Source organism: Diadema antillarum, unplaced genomic scaffold (assembly GCF_040938485.1).
Source record: "Diadema antillarum isolate AM-2024a unplaced genomic scaffold, OU_Dant_1.0 scf00000072, whole genome shotgun sequence".
Classification (NCBI taxonomy): domain Eukaryota; kingdom Metazoa; phylum Echinodermata; class Echinoidea; order Diadematoida; family Diadematidae; genus Diadema; species Diadema antillarum.
Genome location: NW_027270961.1, coordinates 3,948,591 through 3,970,436, shown reverse-complemented (window position 1 = coordinate 3,970,436; position 21,846 = coordinate 3,948,591). Strand labels below are relative to the sequence as shown.

At 39.9% G+C, this 21,846-nt stretch overlaps 1 protein-coding gene across 1 annotated transcript in view; it reads right to left on the bottom strand.

Moving 5' to 3' along the window:
• Positions 1–1,249: 1,249 nt before the first annotated feature.
• Positions 1,250–21,846, bottom strand: part of LOC139717227 (guanine nucleotide-binding protein G(s) subunit alpha-like) — a 99,071-nt gene continuing 78,474 nt past the window's right edge. The window contains exons 6-12 of the mRNA XM_071628730.1: positions 17,523–17,577; positions 15,294–15,367; positions 14,321–14,379; positions 8,539–8,659; positions 4,580–4,710; positions 3,499–3,566; positions 1,250–2,746 (exon numbers count right to left, since the gene is read on the bottom strand). Coding sequence (XP_071484831.1) covers positions 2,600–2,746; positions 3,499–3,566; positions 4,580–4,710; positions 8,539–8,659; positions 14,321–14,379; positions 15,294–15,367; positions 17,523–17,577 — 655 coding nt within the window. The 3' untranslated portion in view covers positions 1,250–2,599. The remainder of the gene's footprint in view (positions 2,747–3,498; positions 3,567–4,579; positions 4,711–8,538; positions 8,660–14,320; positions 14,380–15,293; positions 15,368–17,522; positions 17,578–21,846) is intronic.

The window sequence follows — 21,846 nt, the reverse complement described above, 5'->3', positions numbered from 1 at the left end:
TTTTCTTGGTGCGGTGTGAGGTAACCCTCTCACGAGATACTATTTCCTTTAAACTGTGAAATCTGGGAGTGCTAACCGAGAAAATGTCTTCTCATTTGGAACATCCTATGCCCCCATCCCCTTTACACTGCTCCTCTCAGTCCAAACGTTCTGTTTACACGTGATGAACATCATAAAATCACCCCCCCCCCCCTCAAAAAAAAAAAAAAAAAAAAAAAAAAAAGAGAGAGAGAAAGAGGAGAGAGAACCCCCTCCCCCACCCCACTCTTGTGTCACTGGGGCTGACAGTGAGCCATCTGCAACTAAATGATTTCTCCTCTCAAAATCAGGAGAAACATTTTCAGCGTATGAACTCCTGAAAGTGCCATTTCAGGTTTACAGTTACCTTAGGGCAGCCCCTGAATATGTTATTGCTGTAGACACAAGAAGAAGGAGAATATGAGGAATTGTTTTCCTGGGTTCTTACATGACAGTATGCTCTCTACAGACGTTTGAATTCAATTCAATATGTAAGACTTATCATGAATTAAATAAAAAAACAACAACTTTGTGTTCCCTTTCCAATTCTAAAATCATTCCAGTATGCAAGCATGAGATAAAAGTTCCTTCCAAGTCACATGGATGTGTCACAGACATCTGTCTATGTAATTTTCCTCTTATTCTTCCACCATTGATGACCTTAACCAGATCTTGAGGTTAACGAGTCAAGTTTGTGTCAAATACTGGTATACATACAGATATTCCCTTTCGCCCCCTCCCCCCTTTGGTTTGGACAGATTACCTAGGCATGACTCAAAGACTATATCATAACGGAGGGTCAAAATGTTGGGTGCATTTTTTTGTTGTTTGTTTTTACTCTAACCTACCTATCCCAAATATTTGATGTGTATCGATCATATAAATATTCTCTTCCCCCCCCCCCCCCCCCACTTTCTTCTTGGTGGTGCTACTGGAGTATATCTTGTCCCACAGTGGTTCGACAACAGGCGGTACTGCCATGATACCTCAACTGTGTGCGCCAAGGGACACACGAGGGCGTACTTTCCTATTAGCTGCCCAGTCACTGAGAGGTGTGCTCGCATGGCTACCTTGACCGAAAGAGAAGGGAACAAATTAATTCTTGTTTCACCTCCATGGTGCTATCAAGGGGGGGGGGGGGGGGGGGGGGAGGGGGGGGGGGGGGAGGGGGAGGGGGGAGGGAAGGGAACAGAAATGACAAAATATTATTTGTGTGTGATGCTGCCTTTGATATCACAGTAAATATCACACTTCTATGGGGGACAGCCATTGATATAAATATAGATAGATAACACAGAGAAGAGACAAATGGACAGATGAAGACATAATATTTACATAATTCTGTGCTTACATATGCATTCTCTACCAAAAAAAAAAAAAAAGAAGAAGAAAAACCAGGATAGCTGTTTGATAAAAGAAATGTTTGCGCTGAAAAAGTGCAATTATTCGTTATTTCTCTCAAACATTGATCTCCTGGTTTTTTCTGAAATTTGTATCAACTGTTTTTTTTCCTTCAGTTTTTTTGAAATATTTACATGTTCTGCATGCTTAGAATAGTAAAAAGGACACAAATGATTACTTACGAAGTGTGGTCCTTATCAACCGATCTGAGGATTATTAAAAACACAGACTACAACTCTGCTGTTGTAATACAAAAAGAAGTCTATGAGGAAACACAAATTTTGAACTAAAATGAGAGGTTTTGTGCCATAACCTGGATATGGCCCTGCAACTGTTACACTGGTACAGAGAGCCAAGAAATTCTCTTCCTCTCCTTCTGTCAATCTCTCACACTCTCTTTCTCACTCTCTCTCTCATCCTTTCTTACACTCTTTCTCTCTTACTCGGTCGCTCTCTCTCACTCTCCATATCTACAGCTCAACGTAGAGCAATAAATGTTTATACGCTCATAGCTTCTACAATGCCTTGATGCTTACTACTCATAATTGCAACAGAATGACCTTTTAAAAACTCTTCAGATTTTTCACATACATGTATGTTCATAATTGTATTTTTTTTTTCGTTTTTTGTCTTTTTAAACCTTTGATATGCCACACATGCCAACTCCAAGAACAAATGTCCATCTAGAACAATCACCACTGTGTTGCTCGATCAGATCAGATTCTACGTCAATTACAATAAAATAAAAAAAAAAGAAACGAACACGAACAGAAAAGTTACAAAAATCAAGAAATGATTCTCCACATCCAGCACAGAGCCTTTATACAGCCACTAGGTATGAAAAAATGTCTTCCACTCACTATTCATTCTTTGCTTCTTCTGTCAATCCACAAAATCTGGTGGAAGGAAAACACAGCAGCTTGGATTGTTTAGTTGATTTTTTCCTTTTTTTTACAAAGTTGGCGATTTATCTGTCTTAATTCCTAATATTTTCTCTCGTAACTTGCCCCGCATCCACCTCTCGTATCTCTTTCCTTCTCCTCCTCCTCCATCCTCTCTCGCTCTATCCTTCCATCTCTCCACAGGGGCAAGGGAAGGGGGCATCTAATAGAAATGACCATTAGTGCTGCTGCGCGTCGAGTCACCCCGCTGGCTCCGCGAGGGACTGGCCGGTCAAAGGTCACAGCAGCTCGTACTGCCGGAGGTGCATCCTCTGGATGATGTCCCGACAGTCGTCGAAGACCCGTCGGATGTTCTCCGTGTCCACGGCACAGGTGAAGTGAGGGTAGCAGTAGTGTCGGCCGTCGCCGCTGGCTGTGCTGATGCGCTGTTGGCATGGGTAGGGTTGAGTGGGTTTGGGCAAAGAGATGACACAAGATTATTGGTGAGCTATCCAGAGTTCTTTTACATGCTCATGAATTGTTTTGCATGCATTTGTTCTCTGGGCAGAATATCCCTAATTTTACATTCCAGTATTTCCCTCCGGACTTTGGTTTAAAGATCATACTAAAGGACAACAGAACAAGACAGAGAAAGGTAATTCCAGCACACATGCAATTCACAAAGAAATCTCAGTTTGGTCTTTTTTGGAACTGAATAAACATGGGACTCTATGCAAGTTCAAGCAATTTACAGTCACATATTCAGCCATGACGGGTATTAACAGGTCCTGTAGATGCTACAATAAATGAATAATATGATGAGAATGAAGACCATGTGGATAGAGAAATGGGAACATGACAGCAGAAGAGAATGGGAGAAGAGGTAAAAAGATATGAGAAAGATAGATAGATTGATAGATCAGAAAGATAGATTGATATGTGTCTGTATATATAGAATAGACAGATAAATAGATAATGCACAGATAAATAGATATATTAGGTAGACAGATGAGATAGATAGATAGCCAGATAGATTAGAAAGACAGATAGATTCAAAAGATAGGCTAGATTAGATAGATAGTTAGAGAGAGAAATAAACAGACAGACAGGAGAGTACCCTGCATTAAAATGGGTATAAAGAGTTGAAACCTTCGAGTTATGGGGAGTACAGCATTGAGAAAGCACAACATTGGCTTACCAGGAATTCATCTCGGATGAAATACTTTGCTCGCAGGACTTCCTCTGGCTCACCAGTGTCAGTTGCGGCTGTACAATACAAATGGTGAGGGAAAGTAATGCAGTTAGTTTGAAGAAGAACTCTTTATCACATGTTTACGGAGCTTCAGCATTGACTGCTGTGTGAGAACAGTTGGTTGATTGACATGTGATCAGTTCAATGAGATATCTCATTGACAGCCACTCAATTCAGGTCCTGCCTTCATACACCCACTACTAACACATTTTGAGTGAATATTTCAGCATGCTTAAATGTGAACTAACATTATTTTCCTTTTCTACTGTAACAGTGAATTCAAGAATTACTGAGAACAACAATATGGACTTGCTAAGTCAAACTTCTTCTTTTTTTTCTTCAATTTCACGAAATCTTATTTGTCTCTTTAAACTTTGGTGGCTTTACTCATGTCAACAATTGTCAAAGTGTAAGGATGACTGTACCTCTCACTCACACTTAATTGTTTCTTTCTCTCTCTCTCCACTCCGATACGGAGTTATCTGACGATCTTTCTAAAATACATACAATATTCAGATTTTATTGAAGGAGGTAACTGTAGCAAACACTAAACAAATTTTGATTGCTCCCGATCTTGTAAAGCATCTTCTAAATAGCTGACGGGGAAATCACACCGAATTCAACTTGCAGATATTCTGACGCCAGCACACTGCCACAAACTTTGAAGTCTATATTGTCAAAAATGACGGTAGCAGGGTAAAGATAAGCAGAGAAACGATCAGGGCACCAGCCTTCTCTATCACCCCCCACCCACACACACACACACACACACACACACACACACACACACACACACACACACACACACACGCACATACATATACATCCTGTTTTGCTCTGGTAAAGATTTTGGCCAAAATGACTCCACTTTCCATTCATTTGAAGCAGAATGAAAAGGAATAGACCTTCACGTTTCTGCTTTGATAAAGATTATCATCAAATCTTCCCCACTTTCCACTCACTTTGATGCAAAATGAAAATGCATACACTTCAATTTTGTGAGATACGCTGGCGGCATGTTCCTTACCGTCGGGTGGGATTGTATACATTGCATACTCGCTGAAGTAGTCCTCGATCTTGGACCTGCCTGCCAGGACCTTCTCTGCCAGCAGGTCCTGCTTGTTGAGGAAGAGGATAACTGAGATTGTCCGCAACCACCTGCAGCCAAGAGAAAACAGGATTAAGATTCAGATTAGATCAAGGAGATCACATTAGGCTCATTCACACAGCCACCAACAGTCGCGATTATTTGTGTCACAATTTGAACTGGGATGCAAAAACATCTTTTTTTTATGTGTGTGGACATAATAATTGCTACTACAAGTAAGATTCAAATCTTAATTTGCACACAATAAAACCATCAACTGACATTTTTCACTCTCACATGGTTGAAGGCAGAATTCTTATTAAATTCCAGTGATGAGCAAGTTCTCAGGTAATTTGTCATTATCTCACAAATGACTACATCTGCATTTATCTAAAAGTACAGCTGTCACAGGGCATAAGAGACATTTCAATAATGGGTAATTATGGATAGTAGGCACAAAGTCTTATGCAGTAACTCTGTAGGTACTCTGTGTTTCGGTGTGGGCTGTAGAGATATTAGATCCATGTTAGCCCCTTGAGGATGAGTCCTGAGTATACTCGGGCAAGCGTCTATGGGAAATCAAACCATCCTCAACGGGTTAACAGAGAAAATTTGATCTGTTCATAGGTAAGCTAATTTTCTCACATAGTTATGGTTCACAGAGTACCCACTGATGTAACCATCACACACACAGACATATTTTTTTTCTATGACATAAGCAGCATTAGGGTATCCAGTTGATCTCACGACTGTAAAGCTGATTTTGTAGAAACTTTGCTTAGATCTTCTCTTGCAGTAAATCTTCTTGTCAGCGAAGACAAGTAGGTTGTGTGAAGGTGAACGCCCGTGTGGTTACTCAACTTGCCTGAGCAAGCCCTCTGAGATTCTGGGAAGTCTTACCAGGAAGGGGTTCAACACAATGCCTCCCAGGGCGAGCCGGATATAAGCACTTTGTTCAGATGGGAAAAATTAACAACAGCAACAGGAGAAGACTTACAATACTTTTCCTATTTGCATATGAATCTGAGTAAAAAAAAAGAAGAAGAAAGAAACTAGAAAAGCACTTGGAGAGCGCAGACCTCCACCCCACCAAGGATTTCATTTCCATCCATATACGCATGAAAATCGCCAAGTTTCCCAATATAGAAGCCTTTTGTTTACGTCATCACATTCCAGCTGCATGGCGCCTAACCCAAGCAGAGCATGCACTTTAGTGCACGTATGCAAACCTGAAATATGCACAGCGTGAACTCCCAAGTTCATTGACCCTATTTGCCATAAGTTTTTTTTTTTTTAATCCTTCAAAAATTCATAACATTTCCCGGATCACAACCAAAATTTATTTATCTGTTCCTTGTGTCATCATCAACTTTTCCTGCAAGTTTCATCCAAATCTGTTCATAACTTTTTTAGTTATTTTGACAGAAACTAGCAAAGTATGCAACTAATTCATGCACAGAAGCATCGTCTGGGCTAGAACCTGTTCTGAGGAGTATGTACTCATTGAATCACACATGGCATGAAAACCATGCATTTCCCCCTTTCACAATTTTCCAACTCCCTCCTCCCCCCCCCCCCCAAAAAAAAAAAGAACCATCTTTCTAATACATTTAAGATGTGTCCCCTCACACTTATTTGATGCTCATGCAGACACAGATACGACTTGTCACATGGCCAACCCACACACTGTTAAGTCACATGACATGCCAGGGGTCTACACCAATGGCTATAATTCAACATGTTACCCAGAAATGTGACACAAAAGCCAATGTGTGCATATGTTGCATGGATTCATACAGCGACGACACACTATGTACAGAGAACAGTAACATGATGTTGGATTGGCGAACAAGTGGTTACGAAAGATACGTTGTGAAAACTTGCCCCAAATTGCGCTATATCTATTTCACATCAGAATGGAGTTCAACCATCAAATGCAATGAAAAGATACTCTGGCAAAGCAAACAAGCGAGTGAACAAAACAGAACTTGCAACCCCTCCAAGTTACAATCACAGCTTCAACAAAAGCTCATATCAACAACTTCTTGTGTCTTTGAGTCTTGATCTCAAGGAAGACATTCGCCCAGAAGTCTGATCTGGGGATTGGAACCCAGAAGACTCCTTCATTATAATAACCTAGTGCCTCTCTCGTTCACTCCTCCATATCACTGGGAAAGAAATAACCAACCATCAGAACAAACAAACAAACAAATTACATTCTGGCCTTCTTCCCCTATTGAATGAAATATTCACGGTTCCCCAAAACACATCAATAAGAGAAATGAAAAAGGAAAGAAGGGGAAAAAAGAAAGAAAGAAAGAAAGAGGGGAAAAGGGGGAAAAAGATGAGTCACTGTGTAGTGAGGACATGGAATGAATCATAGGAGAGAGGGAATCTTGATGGGCTAACATCACCTGGACCTGCCTGTTTAGGACCCTGGAGGGGTGATGGGTGCTGACAGGGCATCCGCTCCGGAATCAGGGGAATGGCGATTTGGGGAGGGGGGTGGGGGTGGGGCTACAAAGAGGGGTCAAGATGAGAAAGAGTGGGGTGGGGGAGGAGGCTGTATGGCTAGATAGTGTTGGATAGTGACTACTTTGTCACGACTCCTGAAGTCACTTTGAGTTTCGGGCATTCAGCCCTGGATATTGGTAGCAGTTCTTGCCAAAATCTATTTTTTTCTTCCCCAAACATGATACAACACCCCTCCCCTCACATTCCAATTTTACACAATCCTTACTAAATGCGTCCTTGATCCCATTCCAGTGGCTAATAGGTTGTGATACACTCACTCTCCCCAGTCAAACCACATTCCAAGTAATCAGGTATAATGCTTTACCCAAAGCTCACATATATCAACCCTAAGCTCTCCAGTGTCCAAGCTGTGTGCGACGGTACATTTTAGAGACAATCTAAGATAGCAGAACGCAAGTTTGCAATACCACCTCATATCTTTCCTTGCTCATCCATTCATCAAATCTTTATCTTTAATTTTCTTCCACTTAAAAGACAAGACAGCTGTGTATCAATTAAAATCAAATCATTTCTAAATGAAAGCAAACTGAGAAACACACATACAGTGTACAGTAACTTAAACCACCCCCCAAAAAATAAAAATAAAAATAAAAATAAAAATAAATAAAAAATCATGTACATTGTCCAGAGGTGAGGTAAATTAATTTGGAGGTAACTTTTTCTGTTTCATAACCATGTTTTTTTTTTCAAAAACCATTTCTTTGGTCCCATGCATATATGTCGCAAACTAAGCCACATTTGACAATCAATGCCACATGAGGTATGCATTGTTCCTTGTTCAGGAATGAACCATTACAGGCAATGATCATGGTGTTTTGATCTAGTTATCCCCCTCCCCCTCCCCCGCACCCATCCCTAATGCTATGGACATGGGGCTTCAGATCACCACAACTGCTGCAGCCAAACTTCACACCAACAGGAAGAGAATTCCTGCTCAGTCACCGTTTCATAAGCCTGGTCCTGTGCATATACCTTCTTCTTGTCCTGTTCACCGGCATCCACTTAGGTTGAGGTAAGGCGGTTTGTCTGCCAGTGACATACTGGAAGACAGGAGCTGTGTGCTAGCTGGGGTTTGAACCCATGACCTCCTGATGGAATGCTGAAACGTTTTCCTGCAATCCAATGACATCTATCTCTTCCTCCCTACGTTCTCTTACTTTTTTCCAGCCCCTCTTTCCTTTTTTCTTCCATTCATTCTTTCCTTACACTCTTCATTTCTTTATTCTGTCCTTTTTTCTTCCTTCTTTCATTCCTTATTTCTTCATCATGTCCTCCTTTTCATTAATCCTTCATCCTGTCCTTCTTCTCTTTCTTTGATTAGTTTGCTTTCTTCCTTCACATATTCGTCCATTACTATCACCCACCTGTTATTCCAGATGCTCCTGAAGAGTTCCAGTGACTCCCGTAGCCGATTCTGGTTGGGGTCTTCCCTCAACACCAGGTTGTAACTACTGCAGGCAACCACGAAGATGATGGCCGTCACGTCTACGAAGAAACCAGACATAGAAAGGAAACTTTCACATGTATTAAAATTTCGCAAATCTAGTTCTCGCGAAGTTCACTAATTTAAAATGCACACGAAAATTCCTGGTTTTAATATCTTCTCTTGTATACTGCACACAGCAGAGAGAATAAGATATGTTAAATAAATCACTGGAATGGTTCATACAAACTGATTGTCATCAGATTTTTACACCTTTGATATAGATTATCCCAATCACTTGGTCAGAACAACCATTTCACAGCACTTGGCCAAACTGGAAGGAAAGTCAGGAGATCATATACCAAACTTGGTTGGCACTTCAACTACACTTGTAAGCAGTATTAATCCGTTGAAGACTGGTCCCGAGTATAGTCAGGCAGGTGTCTATGGGAAATGAGTGTTATAGCAAAAGCAGCCAATCCTCAACGGATTAATCATTAATGGTGTCAATCAATGAGTGCACCTTGTGCACAGTGATGAAAAAAAAAAAAAAAAAAGTGTGACAGAGAGAAAGGCAACAGGCACATGAATTGGCTTCGTGAAACAGTACACCCCTTTCCATGACCCTGTGAACACAGGCCAAGTTGGCTCACAATGCTAAAAGTCAGTGTAGTACAATGTGAAGGGGGTTCCCCTACATCACCCCACTCCAACAATAGACTCCAGAAACTGTATACGCCATATATATATTTAGCAAAGTCTAATTTTTTCGCAAATCAGGACTTCCTGACAATTTCGCGAGTGGTTAATTTTGCGATAGAGTACAGTACTATCACGCACATTTTTTATGTACTGTATTGTCTACTGTGCACCAGTTCATATACATGTGCACGCCACAATTATGCTGGGATCAGAGTTAATATTTTTGAATGTTTTAAGATAAGTGAATAGCTATTTCTTTTCCTTCATGACAGTGTAAAGTGCTTAAATGGCAAAAACAACTGCATACCAGTAATCTTATTTTGTTGATCATGTTACCCAACCCCCTCCCTAACACACACACAAGATGTAGAGGACCACTAAAACCTGTGTACATGTACAGTATGAAATGCCGGGACTGATAATGTATTCCACAGTGAGTATCCAGTACATCTACGTAATGACCACACGGTACACACCAGTAATTCAACCGAGGTAGATAAGGGGGGGGGGGGGGGGGGGAGGCAGGCAGGCAGACATACAGAGAGTGAGAGATTGGATGGAGATAAAGATAAATCATAATCCAACACACTTCTTATGTTCATTATGTCCTTAGTTTCACTTTGTGGGACAATACACCTATTCACATACATCCCTGTGTATAATGCCATGTACAAAGCATTGTCTTTAGATAATACAGTCATCAAAATACTTCATGCATACCATTTGCTGAGCTATTCGCTATGTTTTTTCTTTCGTAGTGCAAACTTCCCCTTTTCTGCGAAGGAGGTCTGTGCCATACATTGTACACGGAGGCATAAAGTCCCACCAGCATTCCAACACCTATGGCTGCGAACCTGCGAACCAGAGACTGTGCCCTGGCCTAATTACCAACCACTTTGTGGACAAAGGGAAATCAACATCACAATGAGGTTTCAGCGCTTTATTAAACATCAATTGGGATGTATGTCTATGTAAACACCCATTTCCTTTTCAATAGCATGAGTGGCAACAATGTTTTGATGTCACATACATGTATGATTTACAGGCATTTCCTCTTATCATTTGAAATCATGCTCACTATTCACTACAGTACTGGTAAATGAATTCCCTTGGTGGGAAGTATTCTAGATCCTTACACCAAAGTCAGAAATAATCCAGCAACTGTGAAGAAATTTGCTGAAGGTTTGTAAACCTCCTGGTACTGTTGATCTACTTTGGTTTTGGAGACAAAACAACCTAAATGTACCAAGGGAAGAAATGATGTACATATTTCTACCACTAAACCTTCTCTCATGCATATTTTCATAGGGTCATTTGCCCAGCTCTATAATGAGAAGTGTCCCAGTCATGTATAATGTTAGCTCCTTGTGACTTATGCCTGTTGAGGTACATACTAGTGGTAATAATGCTTCGAACAGACACTCAACATATAGATACAAGAATTTGTAGACACTCTAGTGTCATATTATTTGTTTTGCTTAGTTTTGGTTTGTCTTTCACTATTAAATGCGCTCATCAGCTTTACTGCATACTCACACAGAAACACCCTTTTTACCAACCCCCATCCCTCCTCCTCCCCCCCCCCCACCTTTTGAAAAAAAAAAATTGAATTATCGAGAATAAGTCATTTTCAGTACCAAATCACATCTTTAATTTCTCACTGTCCTTACAAGTATAAGTGGACAGGGAATATTATAATATGCATCAATACCAGCATTACTCAAGCAGAATGTGCATGCATGTGTGCCTCTATATTTTTTTTTCTCCAAAAGTGTTTAGGCTGAAGGCTAGGACTAGCTAATGTGTCAATATTTGAACATGGCCCATATATGCATCTGTGTGTGAGTGAGTGAGCGAGCATTGGGGGGGGGGGGGTGGTGAGTGTATAATATGTGGAACAGGATAGCTCTGGGAGTAGGACAGGCTGGTGATATAGAGAGAAGGAAGTATACCTGCAGCTTGATTCAACACTTGTGGGCTAAAAATAGCACAGCTATTATAGGACTGCCTGACAAATTTGACATCTGTAGTCTTTGCCTTCCAGACCCACTTCATCTTTTTTTCTACTTCTTCCTTCCAGCAACCAAGACATTATAGAGCTAACTCTATGTAAGCTTTGACACATTGGAACAAGATATAACATCAGCTACTTTTATCAAAATTTGGTTTACTGCAATAACATGAAATGTGGCACAGTGATATATGCTAATTTTCTGTGACGTTGGCAAATGCAGAGAAACTTGACATAAATCTGCTGATAAAATAGTATGCCGCCTCAGTGCACACATGGATATGCACAGGTGGAACATTGCATAAAACACACAAGCTGCCAGTAGTATGAAACCCTTATTTAGCACCCCCCTCTTTTTTTTTTCTCTGTAACTACCCATCATGAATTTGCCGGAGAAATGGTCAAACTATCAAAGGTCATATAGCTTTAAAAGATGCACTGTGATTTTACACATATTAAATACAAGGAACATACTTCAACACCTTGTCTTTCTCCAACAGCCTCTACCCTACAGACTTCTTTGTAAGGATGTCCGAGGCATGACAAACCACATTATGGCACAAACTATAGATAGTCATTCACTGATAGGAAACAGAATGGACATTCTATTTATGTTGGTTGCAATTTTCCCTTTTAGGAAAGACATAACAGTAATGTGATTTTTTTTTTTTTTAAGTATATTTGTCTTCATTGAAACATGGAATTACATGTCAACCAGGGATGTGTCGAATGGTAAAGAAATCTTCAGACTCGCGCTCTATATTCTGCAGCTGTTTGATGAACATTTCACCATGTAACAATCTCAAGACTCTTATGCAGTTCATAATAATACTACTCTCATGCTTCTGGTGATAAAGACAAATTATTACTGCTTCTCGTAGCATTCAATCAGTCAATTTCTACAATAGTAATGTATTAATTCATCATATTTTGATGTCCCAGAGTCAACTGGTACAAAAACCTTGTAGAAAATTTCACTATGTACACATTTGACTTAATGTGATTAATAAACATTTACCCACAAGCATATGTTACAACATTCTAGCCTTCATTTTTCTTTTAAATTTCTGCACAACCACTACATGCGGCAATATTGTATATGCCAACTATTTTGCAAGGTTTTTATTTACTCCAATTTCGCAAGTCCAGTGCCATTCGCAAATTTGAAAACACCCAAAATTATTAGTTAACTTTAATCTTGACATCAATACAACGTGCAAACATACATCTCTAAGTTCATTATCGTACTCCATAATCGTGAATTTAACCACTTGCAAAATTGTTGGGAAGTCCTGATTCGGAAAAAATTAGACTTGCTAAATATATGGCGTACACACCACGCTACGACCAGGCTAACCTAAAGCGTTGCACTTTACTCTTTATGGCAATACAAAAGGGTCTGCACCTAAAGAAATACCACTGTAAAAGTTGGGAGTTCTATCATGTGTGCATACCGGTATATTTCTATATGAACAAGAAATGGACCATGGTAATGAGCAAAGATGTTCTCCTTTTTTTTTCACTTCAGTCCTCGCAAGCTCCTTGAATGTTGCAGAGGGAAAAGCTTTTTCTTCTGCCAATGCTCCTAAAATTCATCACCTCAATCCTTACGTCAGAATCACACCAGCTACATTCTTTCTTTCTTTCGTCAGGCTACACGTGCAGCCCACAGAAATGAACACACTGTCTTATTCTTTGTTTTCACATATACTCTACAAGTCTTCTCTAATGCCCTATTTTGCCGACACACTTTCATTGGTGAACTTTGAACAATTAGGATTGAGAAGACGCAGGAAATTCATGACACCCTTTGGGGATGGCTGGACAAGGAGTTAATCACACACAGTAAATTAGGAGAATTCCCTGAAGAGTATTTCACGTTGCACAGACAAAATGTGACACTGAAATGCAAATACCCAAAACTAATAACAGATTACCATGAGCATACACTGAACTCACATAAACTTTTCCTCTCCCCTCCCCTCCCCCCCCCCCCCCCCAAAAAAAAAAAAGAAAAAAAAAATCAGAATTCTAAGTGTCCTAGTTTTTATCCCTCCTGCTGACGTTTACAGACAAGATCAAATCCCAAGAAAATGCACAGGCTTGGAAATTTACGATGTCGTAAGCGATATGCCCACGCTACCGACAACTTATTTTGCCCTGCTGATAATAACTGGGGATAAAGTGTACTGCAAGAATGTGTTTAATAAGAATTTCTCTTGCATGACCGCCAGCTGTTGGACATATCAAAAGAAATATCAGGGGATGAACAAAATGCAGGTTTATGTAAATATGAAATGGTAGATGTTTGAACATTCACTGGAATTTAATCGCGTCTACAAAAAATGTTTTGTCTGTCAGTGGCACAGTGCACTATAGGCTTGTTAGGTCGTGTATATGCATGAAAGTAAACAGGGAAAGGTGCTACAAAGTGGGCTATCTCTGTACAGTATGTCCCAAAAAAATATTACAATCAGATTTTCGCATTGATAACACCCAATATGATTGAATTGTCTAAATGCTACTTCAGGGTCTTAAAATATATATAACATCTTAGCTTTATTTTGCAGGAAACCCCATTCAATTTGGTTAAGCGGTCACAGAGAAATGTGGATTGTTGTAAAGCATGTCATGAGTCTGATTCTTCCAAGTTTAGCACTTGGATGCTCTTGTGTGTGAACACAATAGACAGAACTTGGAGGTAGGAGATTCCTGACATGCTCGACAAAATTCCTCATTTCTCTTTGACCACTGAAGCAAATCGAATGGGGTTTTCTGTAAGATGTGGGCAATGAGTTATAGTTTCGTATCCTAAAATTGTATTTGGATTGATTCACTATTTTTAAAGTTATCATTGCGGAGGGTCCCGTTGTAATCTTTGGGGGGACATACGGTAGACCGCTTCTGGAATAACTCCTCTCTTCCACTAGGCCCCTTCGCTTTGATTTTCAAACATCACATTTGGAATGATGGTCTTATATTAATGTAGATACACAGGATGCTAGTTTACCATTGAAACACTGGATCCATTTTCTCCTCTCGTCTCGCTGCCCTCCTACGTCGAACATGCTGTGTGGTGAAAAAAAGACAGAAAAACAAGTGTAGTTTATGACTTCAAATAAAAACACTCATCGTACTAATGATATACTAGAGGATTAGAAATAAACATACTGTCTGTTTCAGTTGCAAACTTTCAATGGCCTCTTCAATGCTTAATTTATCATTGATACTGAGTAGTAGTATAAAATCAAGGAATCTGACCATATTCTCCATCAGTTATTTTCGTAAGCATTTTTACTTCATTTTAATCTTCAAATTTTTATTCTGATGACTTTTTTGGAACTAAGTAAAAAAACACATGAACAAGAGCCTCTCCAAAATGAGAGTGACATATTTGGAAATCGACTCTCAATATCTGCAGTGTCTGGAATCCAAACTGCAACATGAAATAATTTTTGCTTTGAGACTGGAATTGTCTTGGCTCATGTAATTCATTGTAGACCTGAACAACTGTAGTGCTCTTCAGAACTTCCTCAGTGCGGTCCTAAATGGAACGACATATGCATTTCTCAGGAAGAATGCCATAAGGCCAGAACATAATCCCCTTCCCATATTCTTAGCTTTAGATCACTGAAGTCTATTGTCACTGACTATCTTATGATGTGGACAAAACTGATTCGTGGTAACTTTGGCGACATCTTTCGAACTTCCGTGACATCTTTTGACTTGACTGTGGAGAGACAATCTTTGGGGATAAAGTTTGACGCATGTCACACCACATTTCAGGAAGTTATCCCTTTTGAGTATTTGATTTAGTTTGACCAGATTGCTACAATGTTTTGGTGCTCAGTGGGCAGCAGCAGCAGTAGCGGCAATACAGCAGCCTGTTCCCCCCAAAGCTCTCTAGGCAACAACAGATGGGCAGAGGTTACCCTGGGCCACTCGGTGTGAGCGGTTTGCTTGGAAATATGGCGACCACTTACTGGAAGTTGACCTTGTCAACTTGGAATTTCGTTTCGAAGATGCCTGACGTCAGAACACGACACCGGAGAATGTCCTGGAAATAGTAGCGACACACACACACAAAAGAAAAGAGAATGTAATGCAAAGAAGATGGTAAAATATACATTTGAAATGTAGGGAAATTTTACACATGAACATATAATACTATCTACATGTAGTCATTGTAGGTCATAATGAGATTCCTGTTATGCCAAATGTAGTTTCTCTTGCAAGGAATAAACTTTTCTGATCCAACAGGGGGGAAAAAAATTAGTTTGTAAGCAGATCAATTATCATTTGACCCATTGGTTTATGAAACATTTACCATTCATCAGAGGGTGGGCATATACGCATGTTTGGAGTGTGAATACATTTAATCTCTAGACATGTACACTCTTCTGCAGAACATCACAAAATAGATGTATTATTCTATGCTTTTGACCATGAAAACAAGCCTCTGTCATGGGATTTGTAAATGCCATTGAGAGAAAGTTATCATCCAAAAACTCAGTTCAACTAAGGAGCTGTTCATGAACATCTTAGAGGAGGTAGTATGCTCCTAGACCTCTATGATAAGATGACATTCTATGCCAGTGATGTTTTGGACTGCAAAGATTCCAAGTATTGTACTACACTGATGTCACAAGACTTTTCTGTACATTATCAAGAGATGGTAAACTCAGAGTGCTACCTCCTGTCCACAATACAGTGAGTGAGCGAGTGTCTTGGAGGTAGTAAACACTCATTGTCAAGCAGTGTGCTTTGAGGTCTTGGTCCAAGTACGTGGATAATCTTAGCGGAGAGATATAATGCGGGGCTGGTTTGTGGTTAGATTCCCTGTCAATTGTGGAAGAAAATAATGCCCCCCAAAATATGAGCACACCGACAAACATGCTCCATGCATTATCATTTTGAAGAAATCAGGATGCTGTGGAAACAATGAGTAAATTAATCAAGTTTGTCATGTCAAAATGCGGTAAAAAGAATGCAATTTGGGAGAAATAAGGATGTTATGGAAGTGGAGGCAATTGATCGAGGCTGTTGTGTCTTTAACCCCTTCCCAAGGGTTCCTGGCATCTGTTGCCAAATCATGTCCTTCTAATGCCCAGATCTACATCCTTGTTCCCTTCCAATTTGCCCAAGCAATACCTCCTTGAATTTAATATTCCCAATGGAGTAGATTTATGATGAGGTTCCTCTGAAGAGGGAGATTGAACCTGCAACACAGGCTTAGAATGTCCCAAAGGTTTCCTGAAGGGAATTTTCCCAAGCAAGTGCCTGCAAATTGTTGTTTTCCCCCCCTCTCCTTCCCTCTTCACTTTCATGCATACTTTCTTTACATTTGCTGTTAAGCAAAGAACCCTCAAGTTTTGAAAATAAACCCTGATAATTTTAAAAAGTGTGTTTGGTGAACAGCAAGTGAATTCCCTTCAAGGGGGGAGGGGTACTGTAAGTGTGGATATTTTCGCGTGACTAATTTTTCGCGCTTGGCCAGGTAAGAAGAGTTTAACGTGTTTTTAATTTCGCGGAATCAAGACATCAGCTACTGGAACATAATGGCACGCAAAAATATACGCATGCTTTTAATTTCGTGCTAGCTTCTGGTTGCGCGAAATGCGCAAAAATTTCAACACCACAAAAATTTCCACTTTTACAGTAACCAACAATGAGCATATTCTGAATACTTCTGGCCTTATTATCGGGTTAATTCTATTCCCACAGTACTACGCTGGGCAGTGACAGTAAGCATAATTATATACTTCTATAAAGTCTGTAGCCTGCATCTTGGCTTTGTACTACAGAAGGTTAATGAATCTCTGGCATACTTGAGTAGACTGTGTAGCACAGCACCTTGTGAAGATGAGCCGTACGTGTCACATTTATTTTGCATTCGTGTCGGTGTGGAGAAAAATTCAAGTAATTGTCATCCATGTTTGTGATGTTCATAAAGGAGAAACAACGAGGAGGGGCTGGCTAGAGGGGTAAAGGAAGAGAAGCTGGGATGAGTGACAAGAAAATTAATGAAGGAGGGACAAGAGGAGGGCGTGGTTGGAAGCAAGAGATGGGGAAGAGAGAGATGGATGAATGTATGACACCAAATGGGGAGAAAGAGGAGGTGGTGGTGTACAGGTACGAGGAGAAAAAAACTGTACATGAATGTGAATACATGGGAACTCAGAAACAACAGACTGATAGTTATGATTTCTCACCTGTAGATCGGGCGCGTAGTCTGGTCTTCTTATCGTATCAACTCTATCTAAAAAACTGTGGAAAACAACAGAGAAAGGAAAAGGGGGAAGGGGATAAAAAGAAAAAACACGGCGATTATCTTCCAGTCTATAATCATGCCAATACATTAAAATGACGAGGTTGTTAAGTACAAAAAGGTCTCTCGGCATCCAAGGTTACGAGCCAAAAGACACAATGCTGAATTACAAAAGGATATTGACCTTAGTGCTATGCAAAATGCAGTTTGATAGTTCATAAAATTGTGCAATTAGCAGATTGCACGCACACAGTAGCTGATCCAGTCACCCATGCACAGGAATACAACATACATGTAGGGGAAAAGGCAGAGATAGTGAAATCTAATTAAAAGGACTATACGAAATAGCATTGCAGTACTTGAGAGTGCTGTATCAAAAAAAAAAGAAAAACAAAAAACAAGGCCAAAAACAAAGCTGACCCTTAACTGACGGTGATACACTGTTACTGACAGTTCTAACAGAATTGAAACTTGAACACTCTTTGCATTTTGGCAACCCGGACTACCTTGTCTGTAATTTATCCTTGTAACAGTGTTATCAGTCAAAAGGATACAACTTCAGAAGATCAGTACAATTATATTCAAAACTAAATGGAATATTTTCTCCTTCCAATATTCAAATTTTGTACACTCTTTTCATGACATACACATACATGTACATCATGCACTTACTGTTAACTTTGAGATAAAAGTGACCAAAAAAGAACATCAATTTCAGCAATTCATCCTTAAAAACTGCGCTTCCTTTGTCCACTTGTAGTACTTTCACAATACAAATTATTATGCTTTGCTTAAACATCACAGACAGTATGATCTGAATCGGTAGATTCATTAAATATAGCAACGGTAATGCCAATGGCTGGAAATTACTATTGGAATTTACTGTTGGACGTCTCCATGTATAACATTCAGTAAACGTGGAAAACCCATTTGGGATTGAATGTATGGGGTACCATAGCCGAGCAACAATGCCATACTTCTCCTCCATAAATCAAGAAGCATATGTTCACCAGCAGTATACTTCAAGTTCAACCCTAACCTGTGGTACATGGACTACAGATACGTTCATTGCCGGCCCAAAACAACTGTCACACTGCCATTGTACTACAGACTTCTATTCTCTCCTGATTCCGCTTTTGCATCATATCTACCCTCTGACTTAACAAAACAAAAAAAGAAAAAAAAGACTGTTAAAAGAATGAACAAATGGGGATTAAAAAAAAAGGATATCAACTATTATACAGGCACCCCATGTTGCTGTCAGGAACAGCAATAACATCAAACTTTTTCATCATTATTGGCATTACCATCTCTAGTACAACTGTCTAAAGAGAGGGAGAGAGAGAGAGAGGTAAGATATCCATGTACACAACAAACACATCTGACGATGCTCTCAATTCCTGGAAAACACAAAGAGGAACAAAAAGAGACAAAGACAGAGACAAAAAAAAAAAAGACAGAGAGAGAAAGAGGAACTCCAAAGAACTGTTGAAGATGAAGGATCCAGGAACAGAAGGGGGGGGGGGGGGGGTGGGGAGTGCAAGGCTATCCAACCTTGTGTACACAGAAATGCCCCCACAAGGCAAGTCCCAGCCGTGAGCTAAAAATAGAAACAGCTAGATTGGTTGCTCAATGCGTACACCCTAGTCTCGTTTGGCAAGACCCCCACTGCGCTGTAGGTGGCACTGGGTCTGTGCATCACAGCTACACACTTGGCGATGTATCCAGCGAGATGTCTTCAATGGCATTTGCTGCCACTTCTTGAATAAAGCTCAGAACTACTACAGTACATGGAAAGGCTAGTGTCATATCTAAGGCATCCAAGAAATACCGCAGGCTCTATGCAGAGACGGAATTAAACACAACAAACTCTTGTCCCAGAGCATTTTGACTCTGTTCCTGATCTACTCTAATTTTGATTTCCCTAGAAGAGGTAAATAGAGACTACTTATATAGTTTGAACTATATATGACCCTTCAGTCTATCTATCTTAAAAACAAAACAAAACTATTCTTCAGTTATTCTTCCTGCTTATCACTTGCTGAATTCCAGCGAATGTTGCCAGAGGCTATTGAAATACATAAAAGTAATTTGTTAATAGCAGGAGAACTTGCCACACATCTTAGTTTTGACCTTGTTCCCGTGGCAACAAATGCTGTGAGCCTCCTCCGTCCTCCAGTCATTATAGTTTGGTAAGGACAATGTAGCTGAGTACTAAACGACCTTTTTGATTTGCAAATAATGCATATTGGTACACTATCATTATTAATCATTATAATTATCAGCTCAGGCAGCAAGGCTTGGTAGTCTGGTGTGTGGCATCACCTTCAACATGATGACTACAAAGTAGAGTGCATTGTAGTCATAGATGCACTTACTGACGACTCGCCTCACCGAACAATGGGCATCGTTCTATCAATTATGATATCACACATGTGGCCACACCCACCTTCTATCACAGCAAAGGTATCTCAATCAACATGAGTATGACATTTTTTTTTTAAATGTCTGGTTTCTCTTCCATTACGCTGATTTGCTAAAGTGTCATAATAAAGGGATATGGAACTCTTATGTAGAGGTAAATCATAGTAAGAAAGTGAAGTATATCCTGGATAAAAAGGTGTTGTTTCTCATGAACATGTCCTATGAGACAAAAAAAAAAAAAAAAATCTACAGTGTTCTCATTACACATACTGTAAAAGTGGAGTTTTTTGCGAATTTTGTAAAACATGAAACTAGCATGAAAAAGTTAGCAAATATTTCTACTTGGTAATTGGCAATAACATTATATCTCTTTGATTCTGCTGAATTAGAAATGTGCAAAAATTGATTTTACTTGACACAATGACAGAGCGCAAAAAAAAAAATTACTCAAGTGAAACATTTCTTCTTTTACAGTACCCAGACGAAAGTGGGAGAGGGTGGTTAGAGGGGACATCCATCCTTACACAGGGAACTTTTTGATAGTGTGGACTTTTCTCGTATTACAGCAATTCCAAATGGCTGCAGTCCACTCGTTATGTATGTGGTGTTATTACACTTTCGAAATTTCAGTACACGCCATTACACGACGTTCTGGTTACAATGTCATGGTCCCGTCCCCTCCCGCGAGCTGGCAATTGGCACGCCAATCTAGGAGAAATCCTTAGAAGACACGTTCTTGATTCTGGCGTGCTGATTCTGACATGCTGGAGAACCTGGAGCATGCGCAGTTCCTTTAAATGACATCACTACCTCAACGTCCATGTCCAGGACGTGAAATTGAAAAGTCCCCACAGCAGGGATGCCAAGTTCAAAAAAATTTTATAGAGTGAGATTTTCATGACTCGGCATCTTGGCGAGCAAATGTGCACGCGAGCGAGGGTGTGGGAGGAGGTTCCCCCCCCCCCCCCCCCCCGTGGCGTCCCACGGTAGGGAGCTTTTTCAATTTTTAGCTCTTAATGGTGCGATTAAGGGGCATACTTAAAGTGATTATTTTTCACTTATTTTGAAAGACAATAGGAATATATACCTTCAATTGTAGCTATCCCTTTAATCCTTTGAGCTATGCTCCTTTGATACTGGCCCAAATTGCAGACTTCGCCCGATGCGTGAGAAAAATGGGTGCCCACGCGTGAGATCGTGAGACGGCCCCTAAATGCTTGAGTCTCACTCAGAATGCGTGAGACTTAGTAGCTCTGCCATAGTTTAGACATGCCCCAGTCTGGAAGTGCGTCATCTGCAGTGCAGTAATTTTTTAATTTTTCTTTTTTTTAAATTGCAATACCATCCAAATAGTGATAACTCCTGCGTGTGAATGAGCATATAATGTACAAAAGGCAGAGGTAAAGTTTAAGCAAGGTTATTAGTGTGATTTGACCCATTACAGGTTGGCACCCTCTTGCTACCTTTGCTCTTAGAAATCATAATATTCGGAGTGAATGATTGTGATTCTGCTCAAATTCTGGTTCGTCGTTTGCAATCTGTTCATTGCTGCACGACTTATGAATTCTTCTGTGAAATACACCCTATGTAGAAAATACTTTGTGGTAAAAAAGTTTCTTGAGCAAATTTATTTTTGGATTGGACTCTCTTAGATCTGACAACCGGCCTTATATTTTTGGAGATATCAAATATTGAACAAAAGTACTTTTATCCATAAAAATTATTACCAAGTGAAGTTTATTGAACTGGACCAGCATCAGAACGCTAAATCGAGCAGAGTTTCCACTTTTGCAGTATACTGTATTCCAGACACAAAAACAAACTAATACTACATATTACTACTG